The sequence below is a fragment of the Scyliorhinus torazame genome, chromosome 12 (assembly GCF_047496885.1).
Source record: "Scyliorhinus torazame isolate Kashiwa2021f chromosome 12, sScyTor2.1, whole genome shotgun sequence".
NCBI lineage: Eukaryota > Metazoa > Chordata > Chondrichthyes > Carcharhiniformes > Scyliorhinidae > Scyliorhinus > Scyliorhinus torazame.
This window is the reverse complement of record NC_092718.1, coordinates 371,412-396,325: the sequence shown is the minus strand read 5'-3', so window position 1 is coordinate 396,325 and position 24,914 is coordinate 371,412. Positions and strand designations below refer to the sequence as shown.

General features: G+C 50.0%; 1 protein-coding gene across 1 annotated transcript in view; it reads left to right on the top strand.

The window, feature by feature from the left end:
• The window catches only part of LOC140387330 (aminopeptidase N-like), a 272,573-nt gene that overhangs the window by 209,188 nt on the left and 38,471 nt on the right, over positions 1-24,914 (top strand). Inside the window, exons 12-14 of the mRNA XM_072470259.1 lie at positions 9,059-9,192; positions 11,119-11,174; positions 18,675-18,822. Coding sequence (XP_072326360.1) covers positions 9,059-9,192; positions 11,119-11,174; positions 18,675-18,822 — 338 coding nt within the window. The remainder of the gene's footprint in view (positions 1-9,058; positions 9,193-11,118; positions 11,175-18,674; positions 18,823-24,914) is intronic.

Sequence of the window (24,914 nt, the reverse complement as noted above, 5' to 3'; positions counted from 1 at the left end):
CCGAGCACCAAGCACTGCACCGAGCACCGAGCACTGCGCCGAGCACCGAGCACTGCACCGAGCACTGCACCGAGCACCAAGCACTGCGCCGAGCACTGCACCGAGCACCAAGCACTGCGCCGAGCACCGAGCACTGCACCGAGCACTGCACCGGGCACCGAGCACCAAGCACTGCGCCGAGCACTGTGCCGAGCACCGAGCACTGCACCGAGCACCGCGCACTGCGCCGAGCACCGAGCACTGCACCGAGCACTGCGCCGAGCACCGAGCACTGCGCCGGGCACCGAGCACTGCACCGGGCACCGAGCACTGCGCCGAGCACCGAGCACTGCACCGAGCACTGCACCGAGCACCGAGCACTGCGCCGAGCACCGAGCACTGCACCGAGCACTGCACCGAGCACCAAGCACTGCGCCGAGCACCGAGCACTGCACCGAGCACTGCACCGAGCACCAAGCACTGCGCCGAGCACTGTGCCGAGCACCGAGCACTGCACCGAGCACCAAGCACTGCGCCGAGCACCAAGGACTGCGCCGAGCAATGTGCCGAGCACCGAGCACTGCACCGAGCACCGAGCACTGCGCCGAGCACCAAGGACTGCGCCGAGCACTGCGCCGAGCACCAAGCACTGCGCCGGGCACCGAGCACTGCACCGAGCACTGTGCCGAGCACCGAGCACTGCGCCGAGCACCGAGCACTGCACCGAGCACTGTGCCGAGCACCGAGCACTGCACCGAGCACCAAGCACTGCGCCGAGCACTGCGCCGAGCACTGCACCGAGCACTGCACCGAACACCAAGCACTGCGCCGAGCACCGAGCACTGCGCCGAGCACCGCGCCGGGAACCGAGCACTGCGCCGAGCACCAAGGACTGCGCCGAGCACTGTGCCGAGCACCGAGCACTGCACCGAGCACCGAGCACTGCGCCGAGCACCAAGGACTGCGCCGAGCACTGCGCCGAGCACCAAGCACTGCGCCGAGCACTGCGCCGGGCACCGAGCACTGCGCCGAGCACTGTGCCGAGCACCGAGCACTGCACCGAGCACCGAGCACTGTGCCGAGCACCAAGCACTGCGCCGAGCACTGCGCCGAGCACCGAGCACTGCACCGAGCACTGTGCCGAGCACCGAGCACTGCACCGAGCACTGTGCCGAGCACCGAGCACTGCACCGAGCACTGTGCCGAGCACCGAGCACCAAGCACTGCGCCGAGCACTGCGCCGAGCACCAAGCACTGCGCCGAGCACCGAGCACTGCACCGAGCACCAAGCACTGCGCCGAGCACCAAGCACTGCGCCGAGCACCGAGCATTGCGCCAGGCACCAAGCACTGTGCCGAGCACCAAGCACTGCGCCGAGCACTGCGCCGAGCACCGAGCACTGCACCGAGCACCGAGCACTGCACCGAGCACCAAGCACTGCGCCGAGAACCAAGCACTGCGCCGAGCACTGCGCCGAGAACCAAGCACTGCGCCGGGCACTGCGCCGGGCACCGAGCACTGCGCCGAGAACCAAGCACTGCGCCGAGCACTGCGCCGAGCACCAAGCACTGCGCCGAGCACCAAGCACTGCGCCGAGCACTGCGCCGGGCACCGAGCACTGCACCGAGCACCGAGCACTGCACCGAGCACTGCACCGAGCACCAAGCACTGCGCCGAGCACCGAGCACTGCGCCGGGCACCGAGCACTGCGCCGAGCACCGAGCACTACACCGAGCACCAAGCACTGCGCCGAGCACTGCGCCGAGCACCGAGCACTGCGCCGAGCACCGAGCACTGCGCCGAGCACTGCACCGAGCACTGCGCCGGGCACCGAGCACTGCGCCGAGCACCAAGCACTGCGCCGAGCACTGCGCCGGGCACCGAGCACTGCACCGAGCACCGAGCACTGCACCGAGCACTGCACCGAGCACCAAGCACTGCGCCGAGCACTGCGCCGGGCACCGAGCACTGCACCGAGCACCGAGCACTGCACCGAGCACCAAGCACTGCGCCGGGCACCGAGCACTGCACCGAGCACCGAGCACTGCGCCGGGCACCGAGCACTGCGCCGGGCACCGAGCACTGCACCGAGCACCAAGCACTGCGCCGAGCACTGTGCCGAGCACCAAGCACTGCACCGAGCACCGAGCACTGCGCCGAGCACCGAGCATTGCGCCGAGCACCGAGCATTGCGCCAGGCACCGAGCACTGCGCCGAGCACCGAGCACTGCGCCGAGCACCGAGCACTGCGCCGGGCACCAAGCACTGCACCGAGCACCGAGCACTGCGCCGAGCACCGAGCACTGCGCCGGGCACCGAGCACTGCACCGAGCACCGAGCACTGCGCCGAGCACCGAGCATTGCGCCGAGCACCGAGCATTGCGCCAGGCACCGAGCACTGCGCCGAGCACCGAGCACTGCGCTGAGCACTGCGCAGGGCACCGAGCACTGCGCCGAGCACCGAGCATTGCGCCGAGCACCGAGCACTGCGCCGAGCACCGAGCATTGCGCCGAGCACCGAGCACTGCGCCGAGCACCAAGCACTGCGCCGAGCACCGAGCATTGCGCCGAGCACCAAGCACTGCGCTGAGCACCAAGCACTGCGCCGAGCACCGAGCACTGCGCCAGGCACCGAGCACTGCGCCGAGCACCGAGCATTGCGCCGAGCACCGAGCACTGCGCCGAGCACCGAGCACTGCGCCGGGCACCAAGCACTGCACCGAGCACCGAGCACTGCACCGAGCACCAAGCACTGCGCCGGGCACCGAGCACTGCACCGAGCACCGAGCACTGCGCCGGGCACCGAGCACTGCGCCGGGCACCGAGCACTGCACCGAGCACCAAGCACTGCGCCGAGCACTGTGCCGAGCACCAAGCACTGCACCGAGCACCGAGCACTGCGCCGAGCACCGAGCATTGCGCCGAGCACCGAGCATTGCGCCAGGCACCGAGCACTGCGCCGAGCACCGAGCACTGCGCCGAGCACCGAGCACTGCGCCGGGCACCAAGCACTGCACCGAGCACCGAGCACTGCGCCGAGCACCGAGCACTGCGCCGGGCACCAAGCACTGCACCGAGCACCGAGCACTGCGCCGAGCACCGAGCATTGCGCCGAGCACCGAGCATTGCGCCAGGCACCGAGCACTGCGCCGAGCACCGAGCACTGCGCTGAGCACTGCGCAGGGCACCGAGCACTGCGCCGAGCACCGAGCATTGCGCCGAGCACCGAGCACTGCGCCGAGCACCGAGCATTGCGCCGAGCACCGAGCACTGCGCCGAGCACCAAGCACTGCGCCGAGCACCGAGCATTGCGCCGAGCACCAAGCACTGCGCTGAGCACCAAGCACTGCGCCGAGCACCGAGCACTGCGCCAGGCACCGAGCACTGCGCCGAGCACCGAGCATTGCGCCGAGCACCGAGCATTGCGCCAGGCACCGAGCATTGCGCCGAGCACCGAGCACTGCGCCGAGCACCGAGCATTGCGCCGAGCACCGAGCACTGCGCCAGGCACCGAGCATTGCGCCGAGCACCGAGCATTGCGCCAGGCACCGAGCATTGCGCCGAGCACCGAGCACTGCGCCGAGCACCGAGCACTGCGCCAGGCACCGAGCACTGCGCCGAGCACTGCGCCAGGTACCGAGCACTGCGCCGAGCACTGCGCCAGGCACCGAGCATTGCGCCGAGCACCGAGCACTGCGCCGAGCACCGAGCACTGCGCCGGGCACCGAGGAGTTGGATCGATCTCCTTAAGTTAAAATCTCCCATAATAACTACCCTGTTACTTTCGCTCATATCCAGAATCATCTTCGCCATCCTTTCCTCTACATCCCTAGAACTATTAGGAGGCCTATAAAAAACTCCCAACAGGGTGACCTCTCCTTTCCTGTTTCTAACTTCAGCCCATACTACCTCGGCAGAAGAGTCCCCATCTAACATCCTCTCCGCCACCGTAATACTGCTCTTGACTAGCAGCGCCACACCTCCCCCTCTTTTGCCTCCTTCTCTGAGCTTACTAAAACACCTAAACCCCGGAACCTGCAACATCCATTCCTGTCCCTGCTCTATCCATGTCTCCGAAATGGCCACAACATCGAAGTCCCAGGTACCAACCCACGCTGCCAGTTCCCCTACCTTGTTTCGTATACTCCTGGCATTGAAGTAGACACACTTCAAACCACCTACCTGAACGCTGGCCCCCTCCTGCGATGTCAAATCTGTGCTCCTGACCTCTATACTCTCATTCTCCCTTACCCTAAAACTACAATCCAGGTTCCCATGCCCCTGCTGCATTAGTTTAAACCCCCCCAAAGAGCACTAACAAATCTCCCCCCCAGGATATTTGTGCCCCTCAGGTTCAGATGTAGACCATCCTGTCTGTAGAGGTCCCACCTTCCCCAGAAAGAGCCCCAGTTATCCAGAAATCTGAATCCCTCCCGCCTGCACCATCCCTGTAGCCACGTGTTTAATTGCTCTGTCTCCCTATTCCTCATCTCATTATCACGTGGCACGGGCAACAACCCAGAGATAACAACTCTGTTTGTTCTCGTTCTGAGCTTCCATCCTAGCTCCCTGAAAGCCTGCCTGACATCCTCGTCCCCTTTCCTACCTATGTCGTTAGTGCCAATGTGGACCACGACTTGGGGCTGCTCCCCCTCCCCCTTAAGGACCTGGAAAACACGATCCGAGACATCACGTACCCTTGCACCTGGGAGGCAACATACCAAACGTGAGTCTCTCTCGCTCCCACAAAATCTCCTATCTGTGCCCCTGACTATCGAGTCCCCAATTACTAATGCTCTGCTCCTGTCCCCCCTTCCCTTCTGAGCAACAGGGACAGACTCCGTGCCAGAGGCCCATACCCCATGACTTACCCCTGGTAAGTCCCCCCCCCCCCCCCCACAAGTATCCAAAGCGGTATACTTGTTACTCGGGGGAACGACCGCAGGGGATCCCTGCACTGACTGCTTCTTCCCAGTCCCTCTTACAGTTGCCCATCTATCTCCAATCTTTGGTGTAATTAATTCCCTGAAGCTGCTATCTATGACCCCCTCTGCCTCCCGAATGATCCGAAGTTCTTCCAACTCCAGCTCCAGTTCCCTAACTCGGTCTTGGAGGAGCTGGAGATGGCAGCACTTCCTGCAGGTAAAATCAGCAGGGACACTAACGGCATCCCTCACCTCAAACATCCTGCAGGAGGAACATTGCACTCCCTTCCCTGCCATCCCTCTAACTTCCAACCAAGATCTGGTTAATAAATAATTTAAAATTTTTTTTAAAAAAAATAATAATATAATAAAATATGGCACTTACCTCAGACCAAAGGGTTTTATTATTAGGTTAGAGGAGGAGGGCGAGTGGGAGACACTACACGTGTAGTGTCTCGGGTTTCCTCTCCACCAGAATTTATTGGTTGGGGGGGGTGGGGGGGGGGGGGGGAAACCTTCCCAGATGTCCTCGGGTCGAACTTCCGGTTCCCGCCTTATATTAAAAAATTATAAAATAAAACAGAAAAGAAGAACAGAATCGGGACCAGGTAAGTGTTTTTGAATCAAAAACTCACCTCCCGACAGGCCCCTGCACGCTGCTCCCGCCGAAAGTGGGAGACTCTAATTTTCCTCATATTGACTGGAAATCCCTTCGGGCTCGGGGTCTGGATGGTGAGGAATTTGTTCAGTGTGTCCAAGAAGGTTTTTTGGAACAACATGTGGACAGTCCGACTAGCGAGGGGCTATATTGGACCTCGTGCTCGGGAACGAGCCCAGCCAGGTCATCAAAGTTGCAGTGGGGGAACATGTGGCGAACAGTGACCACAATTCGGTAAGCTTTCAGATCCTCATGGAAAAGGACGAGTGTTGTCCGAGGGTTAAGGTGCTAATTTGGGGGAAGGCTAACTACAACCAGATGAGGCAGGATTTGGAGGCTGGTGTTTGGGAGAGGCTGTTTAGGGGTAAATCCACATTTGGCATGTGGGAGTCTTTTAAGGAGCAGTTGATGGGAGTGCAGGACAGGCATGTGCCGGTAAAAAGGAAGGACAGGAAAGGCAGTATTCAGGAACCATGGATGACCAGGGAAATTGCAAGTCTAGAAAAAAGAAAAAGGACGCATACATGAGGTATAGGCAACTAAAAACAGATGAAACACTTGAAGAATTCAGGGAAAGTAGAAAAGAATTCAAACAGGGGGTTAGGAGGACCAAAAGTGGTCATAAAATATAAAATGTCCCAAGGCATTTTATACGTATATTAGGGACAAGAGGGTAGCTGGAGAAAGAGTTGGGTCACTCAAGGACAAAGGAGGGAAATTATGTGTAGAACCAAAGGAAGTAGGTGACGTCCTTAATGAGTACTTTCAATCGGTGTTAACAAAGGAGAGGGACACGTTGGTTGGTGGTGTCTCAGAAGGATGTGTAAACACTTTAGAACAGGTCGTTATTACTAGGGAGGAAGTTTTAGGTGTGTTAAAAAGCATTAAGTTAGACAAGTCGCCAGGGCCAGATGGCATCTCTCCCAGATTACTGAGGGAGACAAGAGATGAAATCGCTGGGCCTCTGACAGAAATCTTTGTGTCCATTGGCCACAGGTGAGATCCCAGAGGATTGGGAGATAGCCACTGTTGTCCTGTTATTTAAGAAGGGTTGCAAGGATAATCCGGGTAATTATGGGCCAGTGACTTTGAGGTCAGTGATCATGAAATTGTTGGAAAAGATTCTCAGAGATAGGATCTCTGCACATTTGGAAGCGAATGGTCTTATTAGTGACAGACAGCATGGTTTTGTACGGGGGAGGTCATGTCTCACTAATTGAATTGAATTTTTTGAGGAGGTGACAAAAATGATTGATGAGGGAAGGGCTGTGGATGTTGTCTACATGGACTTTAGTAAAGCATTTGATAAGGTCCCTCATGGCAGGCTGGTGCAAAAGATTAAATCACATGGGGTCAGGGGTGAACTAGCTGGATGGATCCAGAACTGGCTTGGCCATAGAAGGCAGAGGGTAGCAGTGGAAGGGTGTTTTTCAGAATGGAGGTCTGGAACTAGTGGTATTCTGCAGGGATCAGTTCTGGGACATCTGCTGTTTGTAATATGTATAAATGACTTGGAAGAAAACGTAGCGGATCTGATACTAAGATTGCAGGAGTTGCCGATATTGATAAAGATTGTCAGAGAATACAATAGGCTGCAAAATTGGGCAGAGAAATGGCAGATGGAATTTAACCTGGACAAATGCGAGGTGGTGCATTTTGGTAGATTCAATTCAGGTGGGAGCTATAAAATAAATGGCAGAACTGTTATGGACGAGGCGTTTTCAGAACCCCAAACTGTATCATGGAGTTCAACGAACCTCCCACTTTAATGTATTTGTTGCTTTTCCTAGCACATGGCTTGTTCCCTAGGCGTGGGATTACAATTATGGTTTTTAAACACAAAACACTGTTTATTTCATGAACTCAACTTAACATCTTAAATAAACATTGGCTGTCTTAACACCCCTCACTTCAAAGATAACTCTGAAAATATTGCAACAGTAAATAATTCCTCAAAATGTTCCTTCAAACTTCCAAGAGACTTAACACCTTTAAACAGAATCACATCAGATTAAAAGTTTTACTATTATGAGTTTAAATCACCCAAATGATCCAGAGATAGTCTTTCATGGCAGAGATCACAGCAGATCCAGCTCACTGCAAAACACAGACACTCACAAGCTCTTTTCCTCCAAACTGCAGCTCTCTGGAAACACACAGGCACACACAAGCTGCTTTTTCAAACTGCAGCTCTCTGGAAACACACAGACGCACGCAAGCTCTTTTTCAAACTGAAACTAAAAAACTAAACTGCAAAATGGCTGATCTAAAGCCCAGCTCCCCCCACTCTCTGACATCACTGTTTTCTTAAAGGTACATTGCTAAACATCCATGTCTTAAAGGTACTCTCACATGACAGAACCATCAGGAGCATAGAGAGACACAGAGAGATCTGGGCGTGCAGGCCCACAGATCCTTAAAAGTGGCAGCACCGGTGGAAATGGTGGTAAAGAAAGCATATGGCATGCTTGTCTTCATCAGATGGGGCATTGAGTATAAAAATGTGTTATATAGAACGTTGGTTAGGCCACATTTGGAATACTGTGTCCAATTCTGGTCACTGCACTAAAATGAAATGAAATGAAATGAAAATCGCTTATTGTCACAAGTAGGCTTCAAATGAAGTTACTGTGAAAAGCCCCTAGTCGCCACATTCCGGCGCCTGTTCGGGGAGGCTGGTACGGGAATTGAACCGTGCTGCTGGCCTGCCTTGGTCTGTTTTAAAAGCCAGCGATTTAGCCCAGTGTGCTAAACCAGCCCCTGTCTACCAGAAGGACGTGGAGGCTTTGGACAAAGTACAGAAAAGGTTTACTAGGATTTTGCCAGGTATGGAGGGTATTAGCTGTGAGGGGAGATTGAATAAACTGGGATTGTTCTCCCTCGAGAGACGGAGGCTGAGGGGCGACCTGATAGAAGTTTATAAAATGAGGGGTATAGATAGGGTGAACAGTTGGAGGCTTTTTCCCAGGGCGGAAATGACAATTACAAGGGGTCACAGGTTCAAGGTGAGGGGGGAAGGTTCAGTGGAGATGTGCGGGGGAGGTGTTTTACACAGAGGGTGGTGGTGGCCTGGAATGCACAGCCAAGTGAGGTGGTTGAGGCAGATACGTTAGCGACCTTTAAGACTTATCTGGATAGACACATGAACAGACGGGGTATAGAAGGATCAGGAGGTTGGTTTAGATAGGACACATGATCGGCGCAGGCTTGGAGGGCCGAAGGGCCTGTTCCTGTGCTGCATTGTTCTTTGTTCTTTGACAAGACTAGTGTATCTGAGACACCACCCCAATAATTTGGTGGTGACAATGATTCTTTCTGTTGGGTGTTGAGGAAGCTTTACTTGACATCGGCTACGACCCACAGTTCCACAAGATGTTCAAGTACAATTGACATTATGATGACATTTCATCAAATAAGTATAAGAATAAGAATAAAAATGGCTGCTTTGCCCCAAATTGAGTCCTTTGTGTGAATAAGTTTGTTCTAAATCCAACAGAAGAAAATCTGAATATGAAATCCAGCGGGGAAGACTGGATCTTGGCCAATATTAACGTTATCGGATATTACAGAGTGAATTATGATGAGAGGAACTGGGAAAAACTTGTGGAGCAATTGTTAAGAAATCACACAGTGAGTACAATCGTTATCAATATGCTTGTTATTAAGGAGTTGACAGAACACTTGATGCCTTCAAAATTAAACCCGAGATGGGATAAACAAGTAATTCTTTTGGTTAGGAAGCTAATAGGTTCGACTCTGGTCATATTACAACACAGATATTTAATTAATTTGTTGTGAATTCATCTTCACTAAATTATCGAAGACATCAATGGAATTTCAACCTGAAATGACTTTCCAGCATGAAACTGCTCAAGCAAATTTGCTCAGGGGCAACGTAAACGCTTCCTACAAAAGCAAAATGCTACAGGTGATGGTCCTGAGGAAGAGTCATTTCCAATCTGAAATGCAAACAATTTTCCTACCCACAGGTGCTGAATGACGAGTTGAGTATTTCCAGCATTTTCTATTTTTGTAGAAAGCTCTGTGTTCTCGATTCCACACAGGAAAGTTTCTCAAGGACCTTGACGACTCTCAGCTTCTTCCCTCAGGATCGACTTAAAATGTAATGAGGTTCCCAACGACCCTTATTTGCTTTAGCCTGGTGAATCTCCATTACACATCCCCGATAAGGGGACAAACTGTGTACAATACTCCAGGTGAGGTCTCACCAAAGTTCTATCTGACTGCAGCTAGATATCCTTACTCCTGCCCACATATCCTCGCAATGAAGGCCAACATGGGATTTGTTATCTCAGGAAGTAGTGTTCAAGGAGCAGTTAGATATAGTACTTGGGTGAAGGGGTCAAAGGATATGGGGGGAAAGCGGGATTTGGCTATTGAGTTGGACGATCAGCCATGATCAGAATGAATGACGGAACAGGCTCGAAGGGCCGAATGGCCTCCTCCTGCTCCTATTTTCTATGTATCTATGTCACAAATCTTTTGCCTTCCTTTCAGTGAACAGGGACCCTGGTTTCTTTGGATACCTGCACTTTCCAACCTGTCACCATTTAAGAAATATTCGTAATTTTTGTTTTTTTCTACCAAAATGAAAAATTTCTCACTTAGTCACATCATATTCCATCTGCCAGGTTTTAGCCCAATTCTTTCTGCCTGTCCATGCTTCTTGAAGCGTCCTTGCATTCTCCTCACAACTTAATCTTCCCATCCTGTTTGCTGTAACTGGCTTAATGTAACAGCATGGATTGTGTTAATTGTATAAATTCAGTTGGAATCAACTTTTCCTTTGTCCAAAATCTTTACTTCTTTACTTGTTCTTCTAAACTGACAACAGCTGAAAGCTGTTTGTATTCCTGGTTTCCCAGATGGACAAAGTCAAAGGGTTAATATAATAATAATAATGATATAATATCATTATGTCACCACTCTGTCACCACTCTGTCACCACTGTCACCACACTGTCACCACACTGTCACCACTCTGTCACCACTGTCACCACACTGTCACCACTCTTGTTGCCACTCTGTCACCACTGTCACCACTCTGTCACTACTGTCACCACACTGTCACCACTCTTGTTGCCACTCTGTCACCACTCTGTCACCACACTGTCACCACACTGTCACCACACTGTCACCACTGTCACCACTCCGTACCTCCCTTCATTCCACTTAGTGAAGAGGTTCAGTTAAAGAAGTATCTATCCTGTTTTGGGGGTTCCGATGTAAGATCTTAAATATTAAATTCACAAGGTCAAAATTGAAAGGAAGCGTTTATAATCTCAAACTCATTTGGAAAACAGAATATTTCTCAACTTTTGTCACTATGCATTTTCAGAATGAAGCAAAGTGGAAAAGTAAATTTTCCAATTCTGCCTCTTCATCACCACTTTGCACCCAGAATGTGGGAGCACTGACCAAGATTCCAAAACCACTTATGTCACAGCTATTTGCGTATGTTCCATCCCAGTTAGGTTTTAATTTACTACACAATACTACAATTGCATGTGCTATATTTTAAATCTTTCTCTTACAGCATTTACCAGTCATAAACAGAGCCCAGATAATGGCCGACTCCTTCAATCTTGCAAGGTCAGTTATGTGTTACTTGATAGATGGGTGTAAAAGAAAGCCAATGCACTCCTGTGGGGAAAGACAACTTTATTAATGCAATATCTGTAAATAATATTGATACTTTTGTGAAATATTTAAAGCATTTTCTATTAGAAAGAATATCATTTGTTCCTATTAATTTGTGGGATTTGGCCATCAATGGTTGAGTCGGCATTTATTGTCCATCCCTAATTTCAGAGTCAACCACATTGGTGGGTCTGGAGTCACGTGTAGGTCAGACCAGGCAAGGACGGCAGATTTCCTTCCCTACAGGACATTAATGAACCAGATGGGGCTTTTATGAAAATCAGTAAGCATGATTAACATTAGACTTTTATTGGATTCAAATTTTACCATCTGCTGTGATGGGATTTGAACCTGGATTCTCAGAGAATTACCCTGGGTCTCTGATTACTAGTCCAGCAACAATGCCACCACATCACCGGTGTCTGTCTCCATATGTACGGATGTCTGGACAACAATTAGACTTGGGCGGATAAGTGGCAAGTTACATTCGCACCACACAAGTGCCAGGCAATGATCATCTCCAACAAGAGAGAATCCAATCATCTCCCTTTGACTGTCAACTAATTACCATCATTGACTCTCCGGCTATCAACATCGTGTGGACAACCATTGAACAGATAAATATGACAAGAGAAGGTAATAGGTTGGGAATTCTGCAGTGAGTAACTCACTTACTGACTCCCAAAAGACTTTCCATCATTTACTAGTCAGCAGTGTGATGGAGCACTCCACATGCCTGACGGTGGCTCCCACAATACTCAAGATTCTTGATACCACCTGGACAAAGCCATTCAACACCTTAAACATTCACCTCATCCACCACTGGCGCGCAGTGGCAGCTGTGTGTACCACCTGCAAGATACACTTTAATAACTCACCATGACTCCTTCAACAACATCCCTCAAACCCAACTGGAAAAATGAGGGACACAGGTGCTTAAAAACAGCATTGTGTACAAGTTTCTTCCAACCATCCTCATTTGGAAATATGTCACTCTCCCTCCATCATTGTTGGGATAAACTCCTGGAACTCCCAACCCTCAGGACTTTCACTATAACTGCAGTTGTTCAAGAAGTGAGTTGACCACTGCCACCTTATTCAGAGAACACTATCACAATGATTATATCACAGCACCTGGGAAATTTTAATTCAGTTAATTAAATAAATCTGGAATAAAAGATTAGTGCAACTAATAGCAACTGAAACTATTGGATTGTCATAAAAACACACAAGTGATTCACAATGTCCTTTGGAATATTAAACTAGAGGCAGTCTTGGGTTTATTTAGTCTCTCGAGTCGGCACTGTTGTGGCTGATTTTCAAACTTGACTCCACAGCTGATCCCCATTTCCCAAAATTCCCTCAGATTCCAAGAATTTATTCATCTCAGCTGTGAATCTGCTCAGTGAATAAGCATTCATAGTTAAGGTCGAGAATTCCAAAGATCCAGAACCTTCGTAAGAAATAATTGGCTGAACCTTTATCCCAGGATTGTGCAAAACTCCCGCCAAGCGCAGACCCCACCCCCCAACATTCTCCAGTCATAGAAACTCCCCGCCAAGCGCAGACCCCACCCCCCAACATTCTCCAGTCATAGAAACTCCCCGCCAAGCGCAGACCCCACCCCCCAACATTCTCCAGTCATAGAAACTCCCCGCCAAGCGCAGACCCCACCCCCCAACATTCTCCAGTCATAGAAACTCCCCGCCAAGCGCAGACCCCACCCCCCAACATTCTCCAGTCATAGAAAAGTTTCTCAGCATCTTCCTGACATCTCACAATCTTCTCTGTTTTATTGAAATTACCTCACTCGTCCATACTCCAGAGTATAGGCACACTCTCTATTTCAGTCCTCTCACAGGATGGAGTGTCAGTGGCCAGCATTTGTTGCCCATCCCTGAGGTGGTGGGCAGTCCATGAGGTGTAGGTACACCCACTATGCTGTTCGGGAGGGAATTCCAGGATGTTGTCCCAGCGACAGTGAAGGAACGGCGATATATTTTCAAATCAGGGTGGTGAGTGACTTGGAGGGGAACCTCCAGGTGGTGGAGTTCCCAGGTATCTGCTGCTCTTGTCCTTCGAGGTCATACTTTGGAATAGATTTGATTTTATTGTCACGTGTACCGAGGTACACTGAAAAGTCCTGTTCTGCATAAAGTCCAGACAGATCATTCCATACATGAAAAACATAGGACATATGATAAATACACAATGTAAAGACATAGACAGGGGCATTGGGTGAAGCATACAGAGTGTAGAACATAGAACATAGAACATTACAGCGCAGTACAGGCCCTTCGGCCCTCGATGTTGCGCCGACCTGTGAAACCACTCTAAAGCCCATCTAAACTATTCCCTTATCGTCCATATGTCTATCCAATGACCATTTGAATGTCCTTAGTGTTGGCGAGTCCACTACTGTTGCAGGCAGGGCATTCCACGCCTTACTACTCTCTGAGTAAAGAACCTACCTCTGACATCTGTCTTATATCTATCTCCCCTCAATTTAAAGGTATGTCCCCTCGTGCTAGACATCACCATCCGAGGAAAAAGGCTCTCACTGTCCACCATATCCAATCCTCTGATCATCACAGGTCATTGAAAGGGGCAACACAGGTGGAGAAGGTAGTCAAGAAGGCATACGGCATGCTTGCCTTCATTGGCCGGGGCATTGAGTATAAGAATTGGCAAGTCATGTTGCAGCTGTATAGAACCTTAGTTAGGCCACACTTGGAGTATAGTGTTCAATTCTGGTCGCCACACTACCAGAAGGATGTGGAAGCTTTAGAGAGGGTGCAGAAGAGATTTACCAGAATGTTGCCTGGTATGGAGGGCATTAGCTATGAGGAGCGGTTGAATAAACTCGGTTTGTTCTCACTGGAACGAAGGAGGTTGAGGGGCGACCTGATAGAGGTATACAAAATTATGAGGGGCATAGACAGAGTGGATAGTCAGAGGCTTTTCCCCAGGGTAGAGGGGTCAATTACTAGGGGGCATAGGTTTAAGGTGAGAGGGGCAAGGTTTAGAGTAGATGTACGAGGCAAGTTTTTTACGCAGAGGGTAGTGGGTGCCTGGAACCCGCTACCAGAGGAGGTGGTGGAAGCAGGGACGATAGTGACATTTAAGGGGCATCTTGACAAATACATGAATAGGATGGGAATAGAGGGATACGGACCCAGGAAGTGTAGAAGATTGTAGTTTAGTCGGGCAGCATGGTCGGCACGGGCTTGGAGGGCCGAAGGGCCTGTTCCTGTGCTGTACACTTCTTTGTTCTTTGTTCTTTGTATGCCTCAATTAAGTCACCTCTTAACCTTCTCTCTAACGAAAACAGCCTCAAGTCCCTCAGCCTTTCCTCATAAAATCTTCCCTCCATACCAGGCAACATTCTGGTAATTCTCCTCTGCACCCTTTCCAATGCTTCCACATCCTTCCTATAATGCGGCGACCAGAATTGCACGCAATACTCCAAATGCGACCGCACCAGAGTGTTGCATAGCTGCAACATGAACTCATGGCTCCTAAACTCAATCCCTCTACCAAGAAGAGCTAACACACCGTATGCCTTCTTAACAACCCTCTCAACCTGGTTGGCAACTTTCAGGGATCAATGTACATGGACACCGAGATCTCTCTGCTCATCCACACTGCCAAGAATCTTACCATTAGCCCAGTACTCAGTCTTCCTGTTATTCCTTCCAAAATGAATCACCTCACACTTTTCTGCATTAAACTCCATTTGCCACCTCTCAGCCCAGCGCTGCAGCTTATCTATGTCCCTCTGTAACTTGTAACATCCTTCCGCACTGTCCACAACTCCACCGACTTTAGTGTCATCTGCAAATTTACTCACCCATCCTTCTACGCCCTCCTGCAGGTCATTTATAAAAATGACAAACAGCAGTGGCCCCAAAACAGATCCTTGTGGTACACCACTAGTAACTGGACTCTAGTCTGAACATTCCCCATCAACCACCACCCTTTGTCTTCTTCCAGCTAGCCAATTTCTGATCCAAACTGCTAAATCACCCTGAATCCCATGCCTCCGTATTTTCTGCAGTAGCCTACCATGGGGAACCTTATCAAACGCTTTACTGAAATCCATATACACCACATCAACTGCTTTACCCTCATCCACCTGTTTGGTCACCTTCTCAAAGAACTCTATAAGGTTTGTGAGGCACGACCTACCCTTCACAAAACCGTGTTGACTATCTCTAATCAAATTATTCCTTTCCAGATGATTATACATCCTATCTCTTATAAACCTTTCCAAGATTTTTCCCACAACAGAAGTAAGGCTCACTGGTCTATAGTTACCGGGGTTATCTTTACTCCCCTTCTTGAACAAGGGGACAACATTTGCTATCCTCCAGTCTTCTGGCACTATTCCTGTAGACAAAGATGACTTAAAGATCAAGGCCAAAGGCTCAGCAATCTCCTCCCTAGCTTCCCAGAGAATCCTAGGATAAATCCCATCCGGCCCAGGAGACTTATCTATTTTCACACTTTCCAGAATTGCTAACACCCGCCTCCTTATGAACCTCAAGTCTTTCTAGTCTAGTAGCCTGAATCTTAGTATTCTCCTCGACAACATTGTCTTTTTCCTGTGTGAATACTGACGAAACATATTCATTTAGCACCTCTCCTATCTCCTCGGACTCCAAGCACAACCTCCCACTACTGTCCTTGACTGGCCCTACTCTTACCCTAGTCATTCTTTTATTCCTGACATATCTATAGAAAGCTTTAGGGTTATCCTTGATCCTACCTGCCAAAGACTTCTCATGTCCCCTCCTGGCTCTTCTTAACTCTCTCTTTAGGTCCTTCCTAGCTAACTTGTAACTCTCGAGCTCCCTAACTGAACCTTCATGTCTCATCTTTACATAAGTCGCCTTCTTCCTCTTGACAAGTGTTTCGACTGCCTTAGTAAATCACGGTTCCCTCACTCGACCACTTCCTCCCTGCCTGACAGGTACATACTTATCAAGGACATGCAGTAGCTGTTCCTTGAACAAGCTCCACATTTCCATTGTGCCTATATCCTGCAGTTTTCCCCTCCATCCGATGTATCCTAAGTCTTGCCTCATCGCATCATAGTTGCCTTTCCCCCAGATATAACTCTTGCCCTGCGGTATATATCTCTCCCTTTCCATCACTAAAGTAAACGTAATCGAATTGTGGTCACTATCACCAAAGTGCTCACCTACCTCCAAATATAACACCTGTCCTGTTCAGTAGAGTACTGGTTGTGGGTTCAGAGGGTGCTGCTGAAGGAACCTTAGTCGGTCCTCATAGGACAACCAAGAAATCAATGTAGTAAACCTTGGTGAATTTCCCTAAGGCAGTGTATCCTTCCATGGGTAAAAAGACCAAAGCTGTACTCAGCACTGCACCAAGTGTAGTGATCTCTGTGTGTAGCAATACGTGAGCAAGTGATGTTAAGCAAGTACAGGCAAATGAACATTAGATGGCCGCACTACCAAGACCTATAAAAAGATTTTCCTGCTCTTTCCTTAGCAGAGTGTGTTCGGAGTGTGGAGAGTATAGAAGGGAAACAGCTAGAGAGAAGAAGTTAACAGATCTTAGTATGTAGCATTATCTTATTTAATAGTTTAATCTATCATTATTTGTTTGTTTACTAGTTCAGTATTGAAGTAAAAAGAACTCACTAGTTTATTTCATATTGCTCATTAAATTACTTTATCATCACTCGAAGACTACGTCTATATTTCACCAACTCGGCTAGACAAAAAGACTAATATATATATTACAAAATCATTAAATAACACCAAGGTCTTTTAGAATTGTAGTAAGCCTTTTGTACTCCTGTATTCCAACTCCTTTGTCATAAAGGCAGATATACTAGTTCCCTTCACTCATTCACATCGATTCTGTGAAACATCTTGAATGTTTAATGTGTTAAAGATGCTACATAAATGCAAGTTGTTTTGTAAAAAGAACAGGAAGAGTTCTATTAGACTTCACTAAAGTCCCCAAGTAAAAGATCAGTTTGCGAATCAGCTTATCAGAGGATGTACTTTTTTGTTAGATATTCGGCTGGTTTAGTGTTAGTGATGCAGAGCGAGGCAGCAGCGTGGGTTCAATCCCCGTACCGGGCTGGGGGGCTGGGTGGTGATGCAGAGCAAGGCAGCAGCGTGGGTTCAATCCCCGTACCGGGCTGGGGGGTGATGCAGAGCGAGGCAGCAGCGTGGGTTCAGTCCCCGTACCGGGCTGGGGGGTGATGCAGAGCGAGGCAGCAGCGTGGGTTCAATCCCCGTACCGGGCTGGGGGGTGATGCAGAGCGAGGCAGCAGCGTGGGTTCAGTCCCCGTACCAGGCTGGGGGGTGATGCAGAGCGAGGCAGCAGCGTGGGTTCAGTCCCCGTACCGGGCTGGGTGGTGATGCAGAGCGAGGCAGCAGCGTGGGTTCAGTCCCTGTACCGGGCTGGGGGGCTGGGGGGTGATGCAGAGCGAGGCAGCAGCGTGGGTTCAGTCCCCGTACCGGGCTGGGGGCTGGGGGGTGATGCAGAGCGAGGCAGCAGCGTGGGTTCAATCCCCGTACCGGGCTGGGGGGCTGGGGGGTGATGCAGAGCGAGGCAGCAGCGTGGGTTCAATCCCCGTACCGGGGTGGGGGCTGGGGGGTGATGCAGAGCGAGGCAACAGCGTTGGTTCAGTCCCCGTACCGGGCTGGGGGGTGATGCAGAGCGAGGCAGCAGCGTGGGTTCAATCCCCGTACCGGGCTGGGGGGCTGGGTGGTGATGCAGAGCGAGGCAGCAGCGTGGGTTCAGTCCCCGTACCGGACTGGGGGGTGATGCAAAGCGAGGCAGCAGCGTGGGTTCAGTCCCCGTACCGGGCTGGGGGATGATGCAGAACGAGGCAGCAGCGTGGGTTCAATCCCCGTACCGGGCTGGGGGGCTGGGGGGTGATGCAGAGCGAGGCAGCAGCGTGGGTTCAGTCCCCGTACCGGGCTGGGGGGTGATGCAGAGCGAGGCAGCAGCGTGGGTTCAATCCCCGTACCGGGCTGGGGGGTGATGCAGAGCGAGGCAGCAGCGTGGGTTCAATCCCCGTACCGGGCTGGGGGGTGATGCAGAGCGAGGCAGCAGCGTGGGTTCAATCCCCGTACCAGGCTGGGGGGTGATGCAGAGCGAGGCAGCAGCGTGGGTTCAGTCCCCGTACCGGCTGAGGTTATTAATGAGGGTCCCGCCTTCTCAAACTCGCCCCTTGCCTGAGGTGTGGTGATCCTCAGGTTTAATCCCCACCAGTCAGCTCCCCCCCTCAACGGGGAGAGCAGCCTGTGGTCATCTGGGACTATGGCCACTTGTTTTACAATCTACTCCACTGAACTCAATTCTGTATCATTGCAGCAGCAGTGATGGGTGAAAAGAATTACAATTAACAGCAAATTGTTTTTAGAAGACACTTGTTCCATATTCAATGTTTCTTGCCCCTGACAGAGCGAAATATCGCAATACCACAGCAGCACTTAACACAACAAGGTATCTGACCAATGAGTTGGAATATATTCCCTGGGCGGCAGCGCTGGATAACTTAGCTTACTTTAAGCTGATGTTTGACCGGACAGAGGTTTATGGACCCATGAAGGTAAGGAATTCTGGAGGAATTACTTATTTTGAGCCATTTTATATTCTGTCCATAATCGCTGAGCTTTTGTGATTGAGATCCCTTTGAACAAATGCCCCATTATTGTTTTATGAAAGAGATTTATTACATTGCAGAAAAATGTGAAGGTGACAAATTATAGGAGGAGGAGTGTCCCATCGCTTTGCTGATGATTGAGATTAGACTGTGGGTGGTAATTGGCCAGATTGGATTTTTGTGGACAGGATATACTTGGGCAGTTTTCCACATTGTTGGGTAGATGCCAGTGTTGTAGATTTACTGGAACAGGTTGCCTAGGGACACAGCTACTTCCACAATTCCGACCTTCAGTACCAGAAAGTGGACGTATGTTCTGGACAATGTTGAGCTTCTTGAGTGTTGTTGGAGCTGCAATCATCCAGGCAAGTGGAGAGTATTTCATTACACTCCTGACTTGTGCCTTATGGATGATGGACCTGCTTTGACAAGTCAGGAGGTGAGTTACTCGCTCCAGGATTCCTAGCCTCTAGGGGCAGCACTGCGGTGCAGTGGTTAGCACTGCTGTCTCATAGCACCAAGGACACGCATTCGATCCCGGCCCCGGATCACTGTCCTCTGGAGTTGGCACCCAAAAAGATGTGCAGGGTAGGTTGATTGGCCATGCCAAATTGCCCCTTAATTGGAAAAAAAGAATTGGGTACTCTAAATGTATTTTAAAAAGACTTCCTAGCCTCTGACCTGCTCCTGTAGCAACTGTAGATATGTGTATGGTGTTTGTCCCCTTTCAGGGATGATTTGCCAAGAGGGTCACGTGACCTGGGTAACTAATCAGGGACCAGGGTCAAGCTGACAGGTTGTAATTTCCTGGGTTATCCTTTGCCCCTTTCTTGAACAACAGCGTTGTGGTATTATCATAACTGTCAGCATTGCAAGGGTTAATGTGGTGTTGCTCTCTTTGGTTGGCTCTGAATATGGCGGTCAATATGGTCGACTTCCTTAATTCTAATTACGTTTTGCTCTAGAGTCGCCAGGTATCTTTTGATACCGCCACAAGGTTCCAAACCGAATACTGATCAAAGACTCGGTACACCAGTTAGTTCAAAGTCAATGCTTATTTATTTACACACACAGTTAAATATACTCATGCACAAATACTACAGAATAAACTATCACTACTGCTAAAGCCTATACTTAGCTTCGGGCGCCCACTCAGTCAGAGGAACAATGGCTGTTGTTCGGTTCGGAGGCTGCTGGGGTGGAACTGGTTCAGGGGAACAGTCTGTCTGGTAGCGTGCGCTGACCTTGGACTTACTTGTTCTGGTGCAGCTGTTGGGCAGGTCTCTCCTCGGTGAGAGCCGGAGCCAAGAGAGCGATTCTCTCTTGGGGGCTCCTTCTTATACCCAAAGGGGCTTCGCGCTCTTTTGGGCGGGCCCTGAACTTGGCCCCAATCAATTGGGCTGTTTCTTGATCATTCCTATTGATTTCATCCAATAAAGGGGTGGGTGCCCTGATGGCTGGGCGTGTCCTAGGTGACCATTGGCCTGCTTTGTTTCGGTCTCCTCTGGCGCCGGGGTGTCTGCCTTAGTATCGGTTACTCAAATGTTACTCTTTTGTTCCTGGAGATGGGCCATTAGTATGCTAATGAGCCTACAGTTTTGGTCTTGTCTGGGAGCTGCGGCTCCAATATACAGACACGCTCTGAACCTGCTTGTTTCCTCAGCATTGTCCATTTCCCCTGCAATCTTTGCAAAGTGTCCATTTTGTAATCGGGAAGTGGCCGTCCCAGATGGCGACAGTAGTGTCGAGAGTAGCCATTGGAAGGAGCTGCAGATGCAACTATATAAGGCAGTGATTCTAGACCTTAGGGGGGAGTACATGCAGGAGATAGCAAGTGAAGGTCACAAGAGCAGATAGTGTGAGTCAGGTTAGATTATACCAGTAGTGAGATAGCAGTAGATGAGTGTAGTTAGATGTTATTGATCAATTCTGTATTCTTAAGGACTCAGTGTCGAATCCCAGTTTTAGTAGTAAATCATAGCTGTTTAAGTAAAAGTTATACTGTGGTCACTATGCCAACCATCCTGAAATAAGCAACACAAAGAATACCACCTGGTATCAGGAGTCTATTCCTTTAAAGAAACAGCAATTAGATTAGGTTAGAATAGCATTGGAGATTGAAGAAGCAATCCAGGAGTTACAACTCTACAATAAAATCTACAGTAAAGATTGATCAGAAGATGGAAGGTCTCAAGAATCCTGACCACTTCAAAACACATGGTAAGCTATGCCAGAATTGGGCTTTCTTTAAACAACAGTTTGAAGTCTTTATTTCTGCCTCTGTGCTTGAAAATGCATCAGACCAACGCAAAATAGTTCTCCTACTAAATTTGACTGGACTGCAAGCATTGGAGTTCTTTAATTCGTTTGAGTTCAGTGCAGATGAAGACAAAAATAAATCCAGCATGGTGCTTCAAAAGTTCAATACACACTGTAGGAAACAGGTGAGTGAGACCTATGAGCGCTACATGTTTCAGAAAAGGCTGCAGCTTAGGGGAGAGTCTGTGGATTCCTTCATCACAACTCTCAAGCTCCGAGCTCAGTCCTGTAATTTTGCCTCAGCCTCCGAGTCTATGCTGCAGGACCAAGTTGTGTTCAGAATAAACGATGGAACGGTTGTGCGGGAAAATGTTAAGAAAACCGGTTTTGTCCGTTGAAGATGCTATAAATATGTGTACGGCCAACGAACAGGCATCGAACGAATATGCCGAATTCGTGGCTAAGGAAAAGAGCACGAAATCGTTAAACGTGGCTAACGCCATTAATGCTGTGTCACAGCACAGAAAACTGCGTCCGATGGCCATTGTGAATGTGATGTCATGAGTCTGATGACGTGCACACGCTATGGACACGCCCACAGTCAAAAAAATAGTCCAGCGGGAGGGAAATATTGTTCCAGTTGTGGAAAACTGAATCACTTTGAACCGTGTCTGATTGGAACTAATTGTGATCGATGGGACGGAGAATGATGACAACCCGCTCTGCGATGAGCTCTGCTGCCCCACATCATTGGACGAGGTCTGACTCCTGCCCACGGTGGCAGTTCCCACCTGGGTGAAAGATATTTGATATTCCAGTGATTGACTAGAAAGATCATCTGACAAGGTGTAGAGTTTTAAGACTTTTACTGTAACAAACTAAATGCAGCATTGACTAAAAACTGTTTTTGTAGGCAACTTATACTCTCAACTACAAAAAGTAATTCCTCATTTAACTTTTAAAATAACAGAAAAATCCACCATCATATTCATACTTTACACTGTCCCTTAAACAGACAGTTATTCTCCTGGAAACAGTCCAAAGTTACCATCCACTCCCACTCGCCTACTTTGCTGTTTTTACCTACTGGGTAACCTTTAACTCCAGAAATGACACATTCTGAGAGTTACGCTGGAGATTTCTTCCTTCCAGTACAAGCTGGGTGAATCTTTTGGCCTCCTTTGAATGTTTACTATCTCAGTCTGTTCAATCTAAAAGCAGATTCGCACCCATATTCAGCAAGGTGAACAATTTTCTCTGCTTCAGCTCCAGGAGCCAGCTACCTCTATTTCCTGCTTGCTCTCAGCTTCCAGGAAACTGCCTTGTATCTGTAAGAATCACATAAGACTTTTATCCAGGTGGAAATGCTAATTAGCTATCCTGTGGACCCCTCCAGTTTCAATCTGCCTCGTATTCAAACAAACAGTTCAAAGTATAATGGATAGCAAACCTGACATTCCTAACACCTCCGTGCAAAACTAGGAAACTAATAGTCTACCCACAGTGCTCACAACTCCTGTTACCATTATCTACACGTGTGAGAAGTCTTTTTAAAAAAATATATTTTATTCAGATTTTTTTGGCCAAACAAAACAATACAAAGGTTTTCCTTTTTACAACAGTAAAACAGTATAAATAACAGTGGCCTTTTTTAACAAATAAATAAATAATATATAAACTAAATGGCAACTGCCCTATCAAAAATAATAACTCTCCAAAATAAAATCAAACAGTCCAATATACATAGCCTAGTACAGATATTTATACAAAAACACCCCTGTGGCCCCACCCGGCCCCCCCCCCCTCCCCCCTCCCCCCTGGGTTGCTGCTGTTACCTTCCCATTTCTTTTATCGTTCTGCGAGGTAGTCAATGAACGGTTGCCACCGCCTGGTGAACCCTTGAGCCGAACCCCTTAGTGCAAACTTTATCCATTCTAGTTTTATAAACCCTGCCATGTCATTTATCCAGGTCTCCACGCCCGGGGGTTTGGCTAACTTCCACATAAGCAATATCCTTCGCCGGGCTACTAGGGACGCAAAGGCCAAGACATCAGCCTCTTTCGCCTCCTGCACTCCCGGCTCTTCTGCAACCCCGAATATAGCCAGCCCCCAGCCTGGCTTGACCCGGACCCCCACCACCTTCGAAAGCACCTTTGCCACCCCCACCCAGAACCCCTGTAGTGCCGGACATGACCAAAACATGTGTGTGTGGTTTGCTGGGCTTCTCGAGCATCTCCCACACTTATCCTCTACCCCGAAAAATTTACTGAGCCTTGCTCCGGTCATATGCGCCCTGTGTAAAACCTTGAATTGTATCAGGCTTAGCCTGGCGCACGAGGACGATGAGTTTACCCTACGTAGGGCATCAGCCCACAGCCCCTCCTCAATCTCTTCCCCCAGCTCTTCTTCCCATTTCCCCTTCAACTCATCCACCATGATCTCCCCCTCGTCCCTCATTTCCCTGTATATGTCCGACACCCTACCATCCCCCACCCATGTCTCTGAGATCACTCTACCCTGCACCTCCTGCGTCGGGAGCTGCGGGAATTCCCTCACCTGTTGCCTCGCGAAAGCCCTCAGTTGCATATACCGAAATGCATTCCCTTGGGGCAACCCATATTTTTCCATCAGCGCTCCCAGACTCGCAAACGTCCCGTCTACGAACAGATCTCTCAGTTGCACAACCCCAGCTCTCTGCCATGCTCCAAATCCCCCATCCATTCTCCCCGGGACAAACCTATGGTTATTTCTTATCGGGGACCGCACCGAGGCTCCCATCCTTCCCCTATGTCGTCTCCACTGCCCCCAAATTTTTAATGTTGCCACCACCACTGGACATGTGGTGTATTTCTTCGGGGAGAACGACAACGGCGCCGTCACCATTGCTTGTAGGCTGGTTCCCTTGCAGGACGCCATCCCCAATCTCTTCCATGCCGCTCCCTCCCCTTCTCCCATCCACTTACACACCATTGAGATATTGGCGGCCCAGTAGTATTCATTTAGGCTCGGCAGTGCCAACCCCCCCCTATCCCTGCTACGCTGCAAGAACCCCCTCCTCACTCTCGGGGTCTTCCCGGCCCACACAAAACTCATGACACTTTTCTCAATTCTCTTGAAAAAAGCCTTCGTGACCATCACTGGAAGGCACTGAAACACAAAGAGGAATCTCGGGAGGACGACCATTTTAACCGCCTGCACCCTACCCACCAGTGACAGGGGCACCATGTCCCATCTCTTAAAATCCTCCTCCATCTGTTCCACCAATCTTGTTAGATTAAGCCGGTGTAAGGTTCCCCAACTCCTGGCTATCTGAATCCCTAAGTACCGGAAATCTCTTGTCACCTTCCTCAGCGGTAAGTCATCTATTCCCCTGCTCTGCTCCCCCGGATGCACCACAAACAACTCACTCTTACCCATATTCAATTTGTACCCCGAAGATTTCCCAAACTCCCTGAGTGTCTGCATTATCTCAGGCATCCCCTCCACTGGGTCCGCAACATACAGCAATAGATCATCCGCATACAGAGATACCCGGTGTTCTTCTCCTCCCCTGAGCACTCCCCTCCACTTCCTGGAGCCCCTCAGTGCTATGGCCAGGGGCTCAATCGCCAATGCAAACAGTAACGGAGACAGGGGACACCCCTGCCTCGTCCCTCTATGAAGACGGAAGTAATCAGACCTCTGTCTGTTTGTGACCACGCTCGCCACCGGGGCCCTATACAGCAGCTGTACCCATCCGATATACCCTTCTCCAAAACCAAATCTCCTCCGCACCTCCC